General features: G+C 43.0%; 3 protein-coding genes and 1 pseudogene across 3 annotated transcripts; 1 reads left to right on the forward strand and 3 right to left on the reverse strand.

The window, feature by feature from the left end:
- Positions 1-3,360: 3,360 nt before the first annotated feature.
- On the reverse strand, positions 3,361-4,817 carry LOC6040449 (nose resistant to fluoxetine protein 6). The gene is made up of 2 exons (XM_001849787.2): positions 4,205-4,817; positions 3,361-4,149 (listed from the first exon to the last, which is right to left on the reverse strand). The coding sequence occupies exons 1-2, from the start codon at positions 4,697-4,699 to the stop codon at positions 3,376-3,378; spliced, it is 1,269 nt and encodes a 422-aa protein (XP_001849839.2). The 5' UTR covers positions 4,700-4,817; the 3' UTR covers positions 3,361-3,375.
- A 57-nt stretch (positions 4,818-4,874) lies between these two features.
- Positions 4,875-5,521, reverse strand: LOC119770657. The gene is made up of 2 exons (XM_038265958.1): positions 5,254-5,521; positions 4,875-5,194 (listed from the first exon to the last, which is right to left on the reverse strand). The coding sequence occupies exons 1-2, from the start codon at positions 5,486-5,488 to the stop codon at positions 4,875-4,877; spliced, it is 555 nt and encodes a 184-aa protein (XP_038121886.1). The 5' UTR covers positions 5,489-5,521.
- Positions 5,522-8,955: 3,434 nt separating this feature from the next.
- On the reverse strand, positions 8,956-11,329 carry LOC6040448 (nose resistant to fluoxetine protein 6). The gene is made up of 4 exons (XM_001849786.2): positions 10,916-11,329; positions 10,537-10,852; positions 9,861-10,482; positions 8,956-9,800 (listed from the first exon to the last, which is right to left on the reverse strand). The coding sequence occupies exons 1-4, from the start codon at positions 11,163-11,165 to the stop codon at positions 9,039-9,041; spliced, it is 1,950 nt and encodes a 649-aa protein (XP_001849838.2). The 5' UTR covers positions 11,166-11,329; the 3' UTR covers positions 8,956-9,038.
- Positions 11,330-15,602: 4,273 nt separating this feature from the next.
- Positions 15,603-17,941, forward strand: LOC6040447 (annotated as a pseudogene).
- Positions 17,942-19,061: the final 1,120 nt, after the last annotated feature.

The following is a 19,061-nucleotide window of genomic DNA, read 5'->3' on the forward strand; positions in this document are numbered from 1 at the left end:
CGGATCGTTTCTATCGAAAACTATGTAAAGAGAACAAAAATAAAATTCATCGGCCAACGAACGCGCGAACAAAAAATAAATGAAAAAAGAAGAAGAAGAAATCCAATCACCCCATGTACACAAATAGCGACATAAAAGAGAGGGAAAATAGCACGAAAAAACAGGACTGAGCGTCCACACAGGCACCGCACTACTGATGCCATTATTTAATTATAATGACCAATCACCCCATGCACTCGAACAGCGACACAAAAGAGACGGAAAATAGCACGAAAAAACAGGACTGAGCGTCCACACAGGCACCGCACTACTGATGCCATTATTTAATTATAATGACCAATCACCCTATGCACTCGAACAGCGACACAAAAGAGATGGAAAATAACACGAAAAAACAGGACTGAGCGTCCACACAGGCACCGCACTACTGATGCCATTATTTAATTATAATGACCAATCACCCCATGCGCTCGAACAGCGACACAAAAGAGACGGAAAATAACACGAAAAAACAGGACTGAGCGTCCACACAGGCACCGCACTACTGATGCCATTATTTAATTATAATGACCAATCACCCCATGCGCTCGAACAGCGACACAAAAGAGACGGAAAATAACACGAAAAAACAGGACTGAGCGTCCACACAGGCACCGCACTACTGATGCCATTATTTAATTATAATGACCAATCACCCCATGCGCTCGAACAGCGACACAAAAGAGACGGAAAATAGCACGAAAAAACAGGACTGAGCGTCCACACAGGCACCGCACTACTGATGCCATTATTTAATTATAATGACCAATCACCCCATGCGCTCGAACAGCGACACAAAAGAGACGGAAAATAACACGAAAAAACAGGACTGAGCGTCCACACAGGCACCGCACTACTGATGCCATTATTTAATTATAATGACCAATCACCCCATGCGCTCGAACAGCGACACAAAAGAGACGGAAAATAGCACGAAAAAACAGGACTGAGCGTCCACACAGGCACCGCACTACTCAATTCGATTTCAATCCTGAGATATTCAACAAAACCCGAAAAAACTCCGTGCATTTTTGTCACTTTACATATGAAAGTAGTTTCAATCTTGTCGTGCTATCTTGTCACTCCATGAAAATTGATGTAAGTGCGACAAAAGGCCAATGGGATTTCAGGCCAGGAAAGTCAGGATGCGTTTGTCTCACGTACAAGCTAGACTACCGTTAACATTTGTAATTATAACTCGGGACTCCAGCAACCAACTTCAACCAAACTTTGGGACAATGCACGGAATGGTGAGCCAAGCAAAACGTGTTTGTTATTGTTTACATTGCGTGCTTTCGTTTTTGAATATTCAAGGTCAAACATTAAAACGCGTTTTTCTCGGAACGTCGAAATGGCGGGTGCGACAAGATAGCACGACGACGTCGACTTGTGACACGTAGTACACGCAGAAAAATGTTTTGTAGAATCAGCCTGTACAAGCTTTGATTCAGCAAAATTTTTGTTGAATATAATCAACGCCGATTTTGCGTTGAAACAACCCTTGATTTTCTCAATTCCACAAAAATATTTTGTTGTTTTGAAAGCGTTGATTCAACAAAAATCTTGATTTTCAAATGAACAAAACGTTTTGTTGACTCAAATATTCTTTATTTTTCTGCGTGTACAATTTTACTTTCGAAACACACTTGTGACACGTGCTTTTTTGTTTACATTATTTACTGTATCTTTTAACTGGTGTAACCAAATTAGTTGAAACTTGGAGCGTTTGTGAGGCGATAGTATATGAACCGATTGCTTCAAAATGTTTGGCTCAATCATTCATAGTTTTGAAATTATTTACCAACAAACTTTAAAAATAGATTTTCTCGAAAAGTACTAAATGGTCGTTGTCACAAGATAGCACACAACTGACGATATGGTAAAACAAGTCATCCAACAGTTTTTCTTGTTCGAGGAAATTGTATTGACATGCTACAATGTTTGAAGTAGAGACTTGCAAACATTTAGGTACTTTTCGAGCAAATTCAACAAAAATATTAAAAAGTTGATTTGTCGAGAGGTAATTTTAGGCCTAAAACGAACCTCTACTTTAGACAGCTGCCAAAATGAAAGAATTTGTTCTAGGAACGAGATTTTTTAAGCTAAGTCATCTTAAGATATCCCCTACACAACCCTTTTAACAGAATTAAGGTTTATTGAGAAGAACCAGAGAAATTTTAGAATGTGTGTGTGTGTGTGTGTGCAACCAACCAAACGGGACCACGCGGTCGCATCTTACAAATTGAGTTGTTTCCATGTGTTTTAGATTTCCATTCTATACATGCAAATAACTCGCATAGGCATTTGGAGGGTGTTAGCTCTGCCGAGCTTCGGTGACCCATTTCTACGTAGGCTAGCCGTACGCGAGGTACCTCAGCTTGAACCAACAAGCCCCGCTCTAAAGAACGTTTGTATCAATCGGATACCAACGTTATTAAGAACTTCCGGGTCCTTGCCAAATGGACAAAGACCCAGCACGTATTTAGTTGGTAGTAATAGTATTCTTAATTCCAGTCAAAGCTCACCAAGCCGTGATGGCACAGTGGTTAGCATTTTTGCTTACCAATCCATAGAACGGGGGATCGAACCCCGCCTCGAGCGACTTTGATTTTTAGTTCATATTACATATTTCAAGTATTATAAGTCTTAAACTTTCTCGTTGGATGATGAGATGGGCATCGAACCCAGGACCATTCGCTTACAAAGCGAACACCGTTACCAGTCAGCCACGGCACTCCCATATTTTTTCCGTTATGTAATACATGAAAATTAAACGTAGATCCAAAAAGGAAAGAGCTCACCGGGATGGGACAACACGATTTAGACTCGATCATCTCGATCACCATTCAGCATGAATCGATCCCGACAGCACCGAAATTTCCACCAGCAGGTTCAAAAGGTTCTGCTTCTAGCTAGGGCAAGCTCACCCTTGAAGGTCCCTGTCTTCGGATTTGCTTGCCAAACAAAACTGCCACCGTATTTCCAGTTTACGAATCATATTTCTCTTTGACCTCCAATTTGAAAATTCGTCGCTCAGCATTCGTAATCCGACTCTGAACCTCCCGGGCAATCAAATTATTAAAGTTAAAATTCACTTAGAAAACTATAACAATCAAATCAAGAAACGAAAAAAATCGCGGAGCAAAAATTGAAAACGTCACGACACGCGCACGGCTTGCTTCGATCGGTCTTCACTGACCATCAGAACCAGAGAAATTTTAGAATCCGTAAAAAATCACTTTGACCCAAGTTCACCCCCAGACCCAATTTTTCGCGAATCTTATAGGTAGTGAATTGAATGAAATCTCAGCTTAATTTTTCTAGTAAAATTTTGATTTATTTATGATTTCTTAAAATCAACTTCTCCAAAGTAAGAAAGGGAACCTCGAAAACCGCACTCCACAACAGTGCAACGCACGCAGTCATCCCAATACCACCCCAAGCTCGGTTAAACAAATCCGCCCCACTAAAATGCAGATCATTCTTCACGTTTGCCACCGTCAGCATCCAGATCAGCAAGCAATGCACCAGATACATCGTAAAGGACAACCTGGCCAGCGGTTGCCACATCGGGGCACTCAGAATGTCGTTCACAACTCCTCCCTTTCCGTTGACGCAAGCGAATATCACCCACATGACACAGATTCCGAAGACCGGCCGCGAAAGAACTTGGTAGAGGGCATCCGCCACTGCTGAGTACTCGCGTGGATCAGTCCGTACGAGCTCAAAGTTGGCGTACACGGTCACAGCTAGCAGGGCGCAGCACACCGCCCAGCCGAACCGAAAGTAACGCGTTCGGAGCAGTCCTCCGTTGGAACCGGGCCAGTTGTGCAGAATCCACCCGAAGATGGCTCCAAAGAGCCAGACTGCGGCTCTTGCGTGAGTTGGGTAGTAGGTCAGCTTGAGGATTTGTTCATCGCCAGCGTTTAGTGCAGCGGTTCTGAAGTCGTTGACTAGGTAGGTGGTTAAGACACACCCCATTGATATGAAGGCAAGGAAGATGATTCCGAAGAGGGATTTGTTCCTCCAACGCCACAACGGGTAGATCAGTGCTGGAGCTAGGAGGTATAGCTGCATGTCTACCGAGAGGTACCAGGTCCAGGAAAGACACTGAAAGCAAGGTTACGGTCACGGGAATCTAGAGTTGGGAGAGATCTTTACATACCATGTTTGATGGGTTTACGTAGTTCTGGATATGCAGAAGGGCTGACCACCAGTACTTGATGCAAGAATCCTTCGTGGAACCCAACATTTGATTCCATAATGGACCTTCTCCAGTATATTCGAGGAAAGACACGGCAAACAAGATCAATGCTGCTAACGGAGCGGTAATCCTAATGTATCGTCTTAGATAAAGTGACCACAAATTTATCTTGCCACTTGTATCCAGCGCTTTAAGGATGCTCAAACTAACAAACATTCCGCTCAAAACAAGAAACGTGTCCACTGCAAGAGTTCCCATGAAGTAAAACACAGACGAAGGAAAACTGTACAAGTAGTCCACTTTGGATCCAGGGTTGTTAACGGGAGTTTTCATTGTTAGAAAGTGAACATGGTACACGATGATCCATAGCATCGATATGGCTCGTATTCCATTGACGCACTCAATTACTTCTCTCCTTGCTGAGTTACTTGATCGAGGAATCATTTGTAAGATCATACATAGATTTTGGTACAACGAAAAGGTCGCGTAAAGTGGGTCTACCTTGCGCTGGTAATATCGTTGCACGACATCATACAATGTACTTATTAGTACTAGCCCTGCAATGATTGAAAAAATCACGCTGAAATGATTCAAAACATTAGGCTTTCACAACAACCTTTACAGCATGAACTCACATTGCTGTTATGATCACTCCATCAAACTCCACGGTCCGGTCTTGGTAGCACATGTCCAGCACCGGCAAAATCGCGACTCCCTTCGATTCCAAGTAATCCCCATACAGTTGCAGTACAAACTTCGCTCTACAGAACTGGGGCAAGCACAGTCCAGATAGAAAAACCGGTAACTCTTCGCCTGGCAATTTCGCCACAAAAGTGCAGTGTTGTCCCTGGACATCCTCCCAGCGGAACCGGCGACACTGTTCAAAGTTACCGATCGCAAACCCGTTGCCGAAGTATAGTCCAGAGGGAAGCTTGCCCCACGAATCGTACCCTGCAAGATTTGAAGGTTTACAAACTTGATTTATTTTCAAATCAGAGATCAAAACTCACACTCCAATCCGTGTTTTTCTCGCTTCGTGTAGGCTTCCGCCAGTCTCTTTAGAGATATTCCACATCGTTGATCCTCTGGATTGTCGTCCTGTGATCCTTCAAAAACTAGTAGATAATCTACAAATTCGCGATTCAGAACGGACACTTCGTCTATACCGAAGGTAACATTTGAGGGCTGACTTATTGTTGGTACAGTTTGGATGGCTATAAACAGAAGAAATGCCACAAAATGCATGCCTGAAACGTCCGCGAACTTGATCGATGGAGCAGAATGGACCGACTGATATCTGCTATAAGCCCACATTTCAATTAGTCAAGGCACAAAAGCCGAAAATAGCGATGCAAGAAGCAAATCGTGTAACAGGCCAGTTTTTTATGGATCTAGACTAAATCGACCCTCCTGAATCCGAATCTGCCTGTTGATTTTCCTGATTCTCAAAGGGAACCGAGATATTCAAGATGGCGTCCAATATGGCGGCTGAATGGAAAAATCACAATAAAAGATTTTAAGTTCAATCAACTACTCAAATTTAACTAATAATGCTGAACTCGAATATGATCCTAGAATACTCTGTATTCAGGAATGCAAGATGGCGGTTAATAAGTGAATATTGAAATGTTTATACAGAAATAACAGGTCAAATCTAATTTGGGGTCGCTGAACTCGAATATGACCCCAGAATACTCAAAGTACTCAGAATGTGCAATGCGGTTATATGGCGAAGTTAGAATATTGAAATGTTTATCAACAGGTTAACAGGTCAAATTTAGTCGCTGAACTGAATATTCAGAATACCCAAAGTACCAGGGATTGTACAAGATGGCGGCCATTTAGAAGAATATTGAAATGATTATACAGGGTTGTCATCAACAGGTCAAATTTAGATCGCTGAACTCGAATATGACCCATAGAATACACCAAAGTACTGGAATGTGCAATGGCGAAGAATATTGAAATAACAGGCACAATTTTAACAGGGTCGCTGAACTCAAATATGATCCCAAAATACCCAAATACTGAATGTACAAGAATGGCGCCATGGCGAAGTTAGAATATTGAAATGATTATAGAAATGTAACAGAAATCAGCGAAACTGTGAAAACCCGAAGTTTCAGGGAATGCAACCCGATGGCGGCTAATATTGCAAAGTTAGAATATTTGAAAATTTTACAGATACAGAACAGGTCAAATTTAATTTTTCGTCGCTGAACTGAATATGATCCCTAGAATACTCCAAAGCACTCAGGAAACATTTCCATATTCTAACTACGCCATATTGGCCGCCATTTTGGATTGCACATTCCCTGAGTACTTTGGAGTATTCTTGGGGTCATATTCGAGTTCAGCGACCCCAAATTAGTTAAATTTGACCTGTTGATTGCCTGTTACATTTCTGTATAAACATTTCCAATATTCTAACTTCGCCATATTGGCCGCCATCTTGGATTGCACATTCCTTGAGTACTTTGGAGTATTCTATGGGTCATATTCGAGTTCAGCGACCCCAAATTAGTTAAATTTGACCTGTTGATTGCCTGTTACATTTCTGTATAAACATTTCCAATATTCTAACTTCGCCATATTTGCCGCCATCTTGGATTGCACATTCCTTGAGTACTTTGGAGTATTCTATGGGTCATATTCGAGTTCAGCGACCCCAAATTAGTTAAATTTGACCTGTTGATTGCCTGTTACATTTCTGTATAAACATTTCCAATATTCTAACTTGCCATATTGGCCGCCATCTTGGATTGCACATTCCTGAGTACTTTGGAGTATTCTTGGGGTCATATTTGAGTTCAGCGACCCCAATTTAGTTAAATTTGACCTGTTGATAGCCTGTTACATTTCTGTATAAACATTTCCAATATTCTAACTTCGCCATATTGGCCGCCATCTTGGATTGCACATTCCTGAGTACTTTGGAGTATTCTTGGGGTCATATTTGAGTTCAGCGACCCCAATTTAGTTAAATTTGACCTGTTGATAGCCTGTTACATTTCTGTATAAACATTTCCAATATTCTAACTTCGCCATATTGGCCGCCATCTTGGATTGCACATTCCTGAGTACTTTGGAGTATTCTTGGGGTCATATTTGAGTTCAGCGACCCCAAATTAGTTAAATTTGACCTGTTGATTGCCTGTTACATTTCTGTATAAACATTTCCAATATTCTAACTTCGCCATATTGGCCGCCATCTTGATTGCACATTCCTGAGTACTTTGGAGTATTCTTGGGGTCATATTCGAGTTCAGCGACCCAAATTAGTTAAATTTGACCTGTTGATAGCCTGTTACATTTCTGTATAAACATTTCCAATATTCTAATTCGCCATATTGGCCGCCATCTTGGATTGCACATTCCCTGAGTACTTTGAGTATTCTTGGGGTCATATTCGAGTTCAGCGACCCCAAATTAGTTAAATTTGACCTGTTGATTGCCTGTTACATTTCTGTATAAACATTCTAATACTCTATCTTCGCCATTTTGCCGCCATCTTTGATTGCATATTCCCTGAGTTTTTTGGAGTATTCTAGAGGTCATATTCGAGTTCAGCGACCCCAAATTAGTTAAATTTGACCTGTTGATTGCCTGTTACATTTCTGTATAAACATTTCCAATATTCTAACTTCGCCATATTGGCCGCCATCTTGGATTGCACATTCCCTGAGTACTTTGGAGTATTCTTGGGGTCATATTCGAGTTCAGCGACCCCAAATTAGTTAAATTTGACCTGTTGATAGCCTGTTACATTTCTGTATAAACATTTCCAATATTCTAACTTCGCCATATTGGCCGCCATCTTGGATTGCACATTCCCTGAGTACTTTGGAGTATTCTATGGGTCATATTCGAGTTCAGCGACCCCAAATTAGTTAAATTTGACCTGTTGATTGCCTGTTACATTTCTGTATAAACATTTCCAATATTCTAACTTCGCCATATTGGCCGCCATCTTGGATTGCACATTCCCTGAGTACTTTGGAGTATTCTTGGGGTCATATTCGAGTTCAGCGACCCCAAATTAGTTAAATTTGACCTGTTGATTGCCTGTTACATTTCTGTATAAACATTTCCAATATTCTAACTTCGCCATATTGGCCGCCATCTTGGATTGCACATTCCCTGAGTACTTTGGAGTATTCTATGGGTCATATTCGAGTTCAGCGACCCCAAATTAGTTAAATTTGACCTGTTGATTGCCTGTTACATTTCTGTATAAACATTTCCAATATTCTAACTTCGCCATATTGGCCGCCATCTTGGATTGCACATTCCCTGAGTACTTTGGAGTATTCTTGGGGTCATATTTGAGTTCAGCGACCCCAATTTAGTTAAATTTGAGTAGTTGATTGAACTTAAAAATCTTTTTATTGTGATTTTTCCATTCAGCCGCCATATTGGACGCCATCTTGAATATCTCGGTTCCCTTTGAGAATCGGGAAAATCAACAGGCAGATTCGGATTCAGGAGGGTCGATTTAGTCTAGATCCATAAAAAACTGGCCTGTTACACGATTTGCTTCTAGACACGAAAAATGAGCACCTTTTTTGATTTGGTGCCTTGACTAAATGGAGCCATTTGGATCGCAGTATCACTTGATAAGACTGTGATAAGATGAAAAACGAATGAGTGGATGCGAATTGTTTATTTATTTTTTCAATGCTCAATTGCGCTAAATTTGAACAAACCTGACCTAAGATAACAAAAAATATCAAAATTGTTTACAGATTATGGAAAAATTCTCGGATCATTAACATTGCACTATTTAACTCATCAGTTACTTTCGAAGTAGAACCTTTTCCAGCGTAACAAACGGAACCTCAAACACCGCACTCCACAGCAGCGAAACACTCGTCGTTAGCCCAATCGCTCCCCAAATTCGGTAATACAAATCCATCACGCTAAAGTTCTGCTCCGTTTTGGAGTTCGCAATCGATGCCATCAACAGCAGCTGCAGATGCAGCAGGTACATCGTGAACGACAGCTTCGCCAGCGGCTGCCACAGTTCCGAACCCAGAATGCCATCGATGACGCCACCCTGCCCGTTGACACAGGCCCAGATGATCCAGCAGACGCACACACCGAAGACCGGCCTCGAAAGGGACACGTAAAAGGCATCCGCTACCTTCGCGGACTCGCTGTACTCCATAAGGAATACTTCGTGACCGCCGTAGATGATGAGCGCCAAAATTGCGAAGCAAATTGACCATCCCAGCGCGTAGTAGCGTTTTGGCAGGTTTGAGCCGGCTGATCGCGTACGATGCAGAATGTATCCGAAGATGACACCGAGGAACCACGCGGCCATCCGGGCGTGAGTTGGATAGTAGGTTAGGACTTGCTCTCGCAGAGGGATTGCGTTCTGTACATCGCGAAAATCGTTCACCAGGAACGTTGTGAAGACGCACGCGATCGACAGGAAAGCTAGCCCACCGATCCCGATGAGGACACGTTTTCCCCATCGCCACAGAGGGTAGATTAGAGCTGGTGCTAGGATGTACAGTTGCATGTCCACGGAGAGGTACCAAGTCCAGTTGAGGCACTGTGAAGTTCGTTGGTTAGCCACTTATGATTACGACTTGCGATCATACTCAGTCCTCACCATATTCCTAGGGTTGACATAGTTCTGGATATGCAGCAGGGCAGACCACCAGTTCTCCAAGCAGCCTCGTTGCAGCGATGTCATTGTGGATTTCCACAGTGGACCATCTCCCATGTACATTGGAAAAGACACCACAAACAGGATTAACGCCGCATACGGAGCAGTCAACCGGATGTAGCGTCGCAGGTACAACATCAGCGGGTTGATCTTTCCGGCTTTATCCAGCTCCCTGAGCATCGTGATCGAGACAAGCATTCCACCCATTGCCAGAAAGGCATCAACGGCAAGCGATCCCGAGTTTGCGGTTGCCGATGATACAAAACTAAACAGATAATCGAGCCTCGTTTGAGGGTTGCTCACGGGGTAGGAAACACTAGTTTCATGGACGTGATGCACGATGATCCAGATCATTGAGAGCGCTCGAATACCGTTGGCGCACTCGATAGTATCCATCTTCTTGGCGGGATCCTTTTGCCGCGGAATGACGTGCAGGATGGATCGAATGTTCCGATATAACGAGAATGACGCGTACTGTACTGTTATTGGATTCTTCAGCAGGATCTGTACAACTTCGTACACCGTACTTGCCACTACCAATCCAGCAATTATGGAGAATATAACACTGTAAATATCGTAGATCAGTATTCATCTTCATAACCAGCAATCGTCAACTCACATAGCCGTAATCAGAGCCCCATTGAACTTAACACCAGCATCCCTACTGCAAAAGTTCAGGACTGGCAGCAGCGCGACTCCCTGCTCTAACAGATGTCCTCCGTACAACTTCAACGAAAACTCCGGACTACACAACTCCGGTAAGCAAAGCCCGAAAGCCACAATCGGTAGCTGACTGTTGGGCATCGCTGCCGACAGGGTACAATGGTAACTGTTGACTTGACCATAGCTGAACCGTTGACACTGCTCGTAGTTCCCGATCGCGAATCCATTGCCGTAGTACAAGCCGGAGGGAATCTTACCCCATGAGTCGAACCCTGTTGAAAATAAACGATCCCGATGAATGATTGCCCTACAATCATGTTTAAAACACCGCTTACACTCCAGTCCGTTACGTTCTCGATTGATGTAAGCCCTGGAAAGCAGCTGCATCGCATCGACACATCTGCGATCCTCGTCGCTTTCCGCTTGCGCTGCATCGAGCTGCACCAGATAGTCCAGAAACTTACGATTCAATACCGCAACTTCGTCGATACTAAACCCAGCACTGTCGTCCAGTCTCGAATGATTCTGGCGTTCGGCGCCGGTAACAACACAAAACAGCAAAAATCCAAGTCCCACGGACCACATGTTGATACTTCAATCGTTGCGATGCCACTAACCGGTTGGCGAACTCCTGAAGACCGTTTACATAGGTCAGTTAACTTCCGGTGGCACCGCGATAACGGCGGTGATTACCAACAGATTTTCGGAAGTACACTGCCGATTGAAAAGCTTCAGCAGTGGACGAAGACTGTTTCCGACAGACAACAGAAGACTGAGTCCAACGGCAGGAACTGTACGGAGAGTGGGCTCAAAGTTTACGGCATCAATCAATCATTTTCGATAAATTTAATTCCACTCACACAATGGAGTGGAAATACGGGGCATAGTAAAACCAAACGTAACGGCATCAAGTCTGATAAGAAACCGGAGATTTCTAGCCGGTCGGGAAGCACCCCCGATTTATGGAACGTCTTCGAGGGTCCGCGGAGAGCGATGGAGTAAGGCTGCAAAGAATTAACCCTGCCAGTACTAGAAGCCAACTTTTGAGCGGATATCAGATGGATGTTATTCAATGAGAGCAAGTTTGCAGTAGCACCATCTGCAATAATAAGGAATTTTCAGCAGTATTGTTTAAACAAAACATGTTAATCTGTTAATAATAAAAATATTTTCAATCGTGCCGAAACATTCATTTCTAGTAGTTTTCAGATAATTAGACTTCTTTTTCCATTATTTTGATTTTATCTTAAGTTTTTTGTTTATTTAAGGTCAACGACAACGATCACGTCGAATGGTGCATCGATGTTCATGTTTGAACTTTTGAAATACTCTTTAAATTGCTGTCCCAATTCAGACTGTAGTTCCGAATACCAATACGCCCAGTTGATGGTAGTCCTTCAAAACGGTGTGCGAGGAAAGGGGAATTAAAAAAAAAGTTGTAGCCGACAAGGAGCATGAGCATGATCATGGTTGACTGCCAATGAGCTGCTACTCCGTTATTGACAGATCAGCTGAAGTTAAACAATGAATCAAAAATTATCAGTGGGAGCCAACCATCCGTTCACTGTTTAATTTCTGAAGATCCCTACTTTATTAGTCAATACCGGCGCCCTCCCAAGAAGCCTGCAGTTCAACAAAATGGAGGAATTTTAGTCCGATAGTTGAAGTTGCAGACTCATCAAGCACATAGTTTTTCGCTATATACCCGTTGACACCACTTGAGACCGTTGAATCCTCAGCGTCGCCTTCAAACATCACATGATTTATTTTTTTGTTAATGGGATAAGGTATTAGCTTTTCGATGCCTCCCGAGCTACGATGCTATGGGGAAAACTTCCATAATAAACCCGTCGCCGAGCCCTCCGAGCTACGATGCTATGGGAAGGTCTTTCTAATTAGCACACCAAAACACTCGCGCACAGATATTTAAGTATCAAATAAATGTAAATTTGCACCACGATTACCCAGACGACTTTAACCGCCAGCGTGCCTTTCGATCAACGATGATATAGGAAGGATTTTTCTACAGTAACTTAATCACTTGAACACTTAAACCTATTTTAATCCAACAAATCACACGACGTCGTACCTCCCGATCAACGATAATGTAGGAAGGGCTTGGGCAAGCCAACCAGAATGAAACACGAAACAAAATTCTTTTCTTTTCACACACATAGTACACAATTGACCGCGCGTCACCATTCTGATTTCTTCTGATTGTGGGCAAGCCAATCAGGATGAAACACGAAACAGCATTATTTTCTTTTCACACACAATGCCACACAATTGACCGCCAAAAAGTTGTAGTCGAAAATTATTACCGAAGATTATTAACAAAAAAAAAATATTGGATTTAATTAGATACAAATTATCAGCACTCTTTTATAAATTTAAGACTTTATCTTGAATACCCACACCATATAAAAGCTATCTTTTTGCAAACCCGCTGTGAAACTGACAACGTTTCCAGTCCTTCTGGAGAAACGAAACGGCCTTCTTTCCCCTACCAAAAATAACAGAATAGAAAATTCATACCTATCTATGCCAGTGCTGAAAAGTTGAATGCTGCTCGCTAACTGGGCAGAACAAACAATAACGAGGGGACCACCGATGCATAATATTTTTCTGATGAAATATAAATAAAAGTTTGAAAAAAGTTTTATTTATTTATTGAACATGATTTATGCATCCATTAACCCCTGGGTCATTTCGATTTGTTTTGCTTTTCTGACGTTTGTCTGCTTTTTAACTGGGCTGTGGCCCAATAGGGTGGAATCTAGTTATATGGGAAAATTGAAAATGATTAAAATCCAACCAGCAACACATTTTTTGGGTCCCTTTAAGGGTCCCAAACAATCCCCCAAAATTTGGTAGCGATTGGATAAGCCAAAGAGAAAGAAATTTGTATGTTTCATGAAATAATAAAACATGAAATTTGTAAATTAAAAAATGTGAAAATGCAAGTTCCCCCATAGTAGAGCGTCCAATTTCCCGGGGTTACAAAATTCCCGGGAAACGGGAAATTTTCAATAAATTTTCCGGGAAATCCCGGGATTTCCCGGGAAATTTGGAATTTAACAAGCAGGTTTTCCAGCCGAGTGCGTTGTATCGTTTGGGAAGGTAACTGACTTTGGAATCCTTTGTCTGGTGTAGAATATAACCGAAGATTGCTCCTACAAGCCAAACGGCCATGCAGCTATGCGTTGGATAATAGATCAGGACTTTCCCAAGTCCATCCGCGATTCAAAAATCGTTCACGAGGAATGTTTCAAGAACATAGATGATCCCTCCCATAGCTAGACCTCCGACGCACAGCAGAGCTCGTTTACCTCAACGCCACATGGGATAGATCAGGGCTGGAGCAAGAATGTATAGCTGTATCTCTACAGAAACGTACCAAGACCATGAAAGGCACTGTAAATAAAACTTGAGTCGGTTCAGCATTAATACCTCATCGATGTTGAACTCGAGACTAGTCGACTTTGTGGAGTTCTGCGCAACACAAACTGCTGCTCTAGCTAGGATGAATAAGAGTTTTGAAAGCATCATTTTCAATAACAAAATATTTATGAAAGATAAAAATAAAGCTTGAATGCTCAAGACTGTGCAGTTTGAAAGAGACTGATTGGCTTTCCTAATTAGAAGAGAGAGAAGATCGGAATATGTTATTGGGATGATTTTTATTGTTAAAATAACAAAATCAATAACTTTTTTGTTATGGAGACATACCAGCTTAAACTGTTATTATGTTGTTATTGCAATAACAAACCAATAACGCATAAGGAATCATGAAGGAATTCAAGATTTGTTATTTTGTGGGGAGAGGTGCAGCAATAATAAAAAAATGTTATTGTTATTCTTCGAACAAAAAAGTTTTTGTTTTGGTTTTTTTGTTAATTTTTGTACTATTAAGGCTGCAGAGTCGGGTACCCCAAGCGACTTTGAATCCATACTTTGTAGACAACTCAGTCTCTGAAGGATAGCCGACATTAGCTCTCCAAAAATATCCGACTTCACAGATTCCGACTCCAAGTAAAAGTTGCCGAAAACTAGCTGAATCCGATGCCGTCTCCGAGGTCTCACTCCAGCACAAACTTCAATGTTAGCTCCGACTTCCTGGCTCTGTGAAAATAATAACAGTTTTTGTTATCACATTCAAAATTTTCAATAAATCAATCCCTTAGGGACGACCATCCATAAACCACGTGGACACTTTTTGGGAATCTATCCCCTCCCCTCGTGGAAATTGTCCATACAAAAAGTCTTTGTATGGAGCATGGACATCGTGTTCTCGAAACATTCCTCGTGAACGATTTATGAATCGTGGATGGACTAAGGGAATTGATCTATTTATTGAGACCGTTTGGCTTGTAGGAGCAATCTTCGGTTATATTCTACACCAGACAAAGGATTCCAAAGTCAGTTACCTTCCCAAACGATACAACGCACTCGGCTGGAAAACCTGCTTCGCAGCTTTAATTGCTCATACTGATCTTCAAGGATTCTCCAGCCTGACGGACGCCTTCTTCGAGTTTCTCTCACGACCTGTGTTTGGAATCTGCATCATGTGGATCATCTTCGCCTGCGTCAACGGCCACAGTGTAGTCGTCAACGATTTCCTCAGCGCACAGCGGTGGCAACCATTGGCCCGGCTTTCGTACACCATGTATCTGTTTCGCTCCGTGCTGCTGGTACCTTGCCTAGCGAGTGTGAAGACAGATTCGTGCTTTAGCGTGATGGACATGTGGTATCGACATGTGGTGGGACTTGCCGTAACCGTTTCGCTTGTTTGGAGTGCCGATTTTGAGGTTCGATTTGGAACTTTGGAAAAGATTCCCTTTGGTCGAAAATAAACTCACAGCCCTGTTAACAGCTCGTCCTCCAAACACATACTGAAACTTCGATTGATAGAAACAAATAATACCGGAAACTTGATCGCCCAATCTTATCAACACGCTACGGACGCGAGCGACTATTCATTGGTGATTTCCAAGAAAATCAATGCTTTCTGACCAGCAGCCCAGGTGGTCAAACAAAATCCCTGTTTTACCTATCTTATCGATTAGCGCAGGGTGAAGCCCACTAGCCGGCAAATGGATCACGTGGGAGTACGTTAAATAGTCATGCTTCGATGCTTCCTTGGTTTAGTTGGGCTTAAGTCGTCCAGGGATTGGGAATTACAGTGTTGTTGAAACAATGTTGACCATTGGTTTGGTGATAGCTCTGTTGTGTTTAAGTGAAATTAGTGCGATTCCTAACGTAACAGAAACCAAATCGGATGCTGAGTTCAGCATAGACGAAGTGTCCCAGTTGAATCGTCAGTTTTTGGAGTTCCTCATTGAGTACGACGCGACGGAAGTGTCGGAAAATAATGATCTAAAATGTATTAGTGCGTTTCAGCAGTTATCCAAGGCATACCTGAACCGGGAACGACACGGCTTGGAGTGTAAGGATCCATCGTGAAGCAAGTTTTGAGACTTTGTTTAGAACCCACCTTATTTAACAGGGTTCGACTCCTGGGGTAAGATACCCTCTGGGCTGTACTACGAGAATGGGTACGCGCTGGGGAACTACGAGCAGTGCCGCCGCTACCGCTGGCAGGAAGTTCGAGGTCAGCACTGCACCCTGGCGGTCGTTCTACCCGGTGAGCTGCCGGTTTTCTTCTCCGGAATGTGTGTACCGCAGCATTGTTCGCAGCAGTTTCTGACCCAGGTGTACGGAGCGTACATGCTGGGAAAGGAGCGTTCGTAATACCGATGGATGTCAACCTGTGCAATCAAGACCGGGATGTGGAGTTCAACGGAGCAGTCATTACGGCAATGTAAGATTGCTTTGAATCAGAGTGTAATACTAGATCTATAACAGGTCATAATCGTTACAGGGTCATCTTCATAATCATAGCTGTACTAGTAGTTTGCAGCACGCTGTACGAAGTAATCCAGCTGATTCGAGAAAAAGAAGTCAAGCCACTGTTTGCCTCCTTCTCACTGTACAAAAATGTACGAAGCATTGTGCACATTACTCCAAGGATAACCGACCCGGCAAAAAAGATGGATATGATCGAGTGCGCCAACGGAATTCGCGCCCTTTCGATGATCTGGATCGTAGTGCTGCACGTAAACGAAGCAACCTTCGCGATCCCCTACTCCAATCCCACCTCCAGGAAAGAGTGGATGCGCAGCTTTCCCGTATCGATCATGTACAACACGGGAATCCTAGCCGTGGATACCTTCCTGGCACTGAGCGGTATGCTCGTCTCCTACAACATGCTGCGAGAGTTGGACAAGCATGGCAAGATCAACCCGCTGATGATGTACTTGCGACGCTACATACGGATTTCGGCTCCCCTTGCTCCGCTGATCCTGCTGGTCGTGTCCTTCGGGAAGTACCTTGGTGAAGGCCCACTGTGGAGTTCGATCGTGGGTCGGGAAGAACGGGCCTGCACCGAGTACTGGTGGTCTGCGCTGCTGTACATCCAGAACTATGTCAACCCTCGTTCCATGGTAAGCTCAATTCGCATTTTATCCACCCTCCATTTATTAACACACCTCGATTACAGTGCCTCCCGTGGACCTGGTATCTCTCCGTTGACATGCAACTGTACATCGTCGCTCCCCTGCTCATCTACCCTCTGTGGCGCTGGGGTAAGCGAGTCCTGCTCGCAATCGGCTTCCTGGCCGTCCTTTCCATCGGATGCGTCTTCACGACGTTCCTCGTCAACGACTTCCAAATCCATGACGTTGGCGATGGAAGCCGCTACAAGATGACCTACTACCCAACGCACGCCCGAATGTCCGTGTGGCTGCTCGGAACATCTTCGGGTACATCCTGCACAAGACCAAAGCTACCGGTGTAAAGCTCCCCGCGCGTTACTACACCATCGGATGGGCGTCTGCTTCGCAGCGCTCGGACTTATCGTCTACGCCACGTTCGAGATGCTACGAACCGACTTCCACGAGTACTCCGGGGTCGCCGATGCCTTTTACGAGGCGTTGTCCCGTTCGGTCTTTGCCATCTGTGTGATGTGGATAATCTTTGCCTGCGTCAACGGTCAGGGCGGAGTGATTGACGACATTCTCAGCTCGAGCCTGTTTCAGCCGCTGGCGAAGCTATCTTACACGATGTACTTGTTGCATCTGCTGCTTTTCATGATGGCGTCGGTGGCCAACGCCAAAACGGACGTGGTGTTCAGTGTGATGGACATTTTCTACCGGATATGGGGCGCCATTGGACTGTCCACGAGCGTATCGCTCTTATGGAGCGCGATCTTTGAGGTTTCTTTCGGGACATTGGAGCGGTGTTTGTTGAGGCGTTAGAGGAATTTTGTTATTGGATGAAATAACAATGCAATTGGGTCCTAAAATAAAGCTTAAATTTGTGATATTATTGTTCACAGCGATAAAGCACAGACATTAGCTCAGAATTTGATTGTTAGTGAAAGGTATACGTGGAAATTTCAACAATTTTCAAATAAATGAATTTTCTAATTTTGCCGTCATCAAGTCGTAGACCAATCGAGAAATTAAAAGTGAGAGTGTGTGCAACATGGAGTTAAAATTTCTGTGAAGTAGCTGTGAAGATTACCATGGCACTTTGGAAAGTTTAACTCCATGTTGCACGCACACACTCTCACTTTTAATTTCTCGATACAATAATAACAGTTCAATCGAGAAATTAAAAGTGCAACATGGAGTTGAACTTTCTGTCAAGCTTCTGTGAAGTTTACCATGACAGTTACGAAAGTTTAACTCCATGTTACCGGCTCACATCTCTCTTTTTAATTTCTCGATATATACTTGACGTGAACTGTCACTAGAGCAAAATGGATAGACTGCTTGTTTACAAAACAGATTCGCCCTATCGAGAAATTAAAAGTGCAACATGGAGTTAAACTTTCTGTCAAGCTGCTGTGAAGTTTACCATGACAGCTGCGAAAGTTTCACTCCATGTTACCGGCTCACATCTCTCTTTTTAATTTCTCGATTGAATTGTTACTAAGGAATGTATGTTGATGTTGAGTATGTTGAGACCCGGATTTTGTATCGAGAAATTAAAAGTGCAACATGGAGTTAAACTTTCTCTCAAGCTACTGTGAAGTTTACCATGACAGTTGCGAAAGTTTAAGTCTATGTTACCGGCTCACATCTCTCTTTTTAATTTCTCGATAGATATTTTCAGAGGAGTGAAAATTACACCATTTTCCGGGGAAATTTCAACGGATTTTTTTTCTGTGGGGTGTTTAGCATGTCAAACTGAACCAACAAACGCTTTTAAAACTTTTTCTTTTTCACAAAAAATACGCCTTACATCTTATCTAATTTATATACCTGCTCAGGTAACCTGAGTATATAATACCGTAAACGATTCGAATTTAATTCCGATTAAAATTCCAACTGAGTTGACTGGGCTAGTGTAGAAAATGAGTGATAAAAAACCTATCATTTGATTATTCCTGCATCAAAACATCACAGAAGCAACGCT

The sequence above is a fragment of the Culex quinquefasciatus genome, chromosome 1, assembly GCF_015732765.1.
Source record: "Culex quinquefasciatus strain JHB chromosome 1, VPISU_Cqui_1.0_pri_paternal, whole genome shotgun sequence".
NCBI lineage: Eukaryota > Metazoa > Arthropoda > Insecta > Diptera > Culicidae > Culex > Culex quinquefasciatus.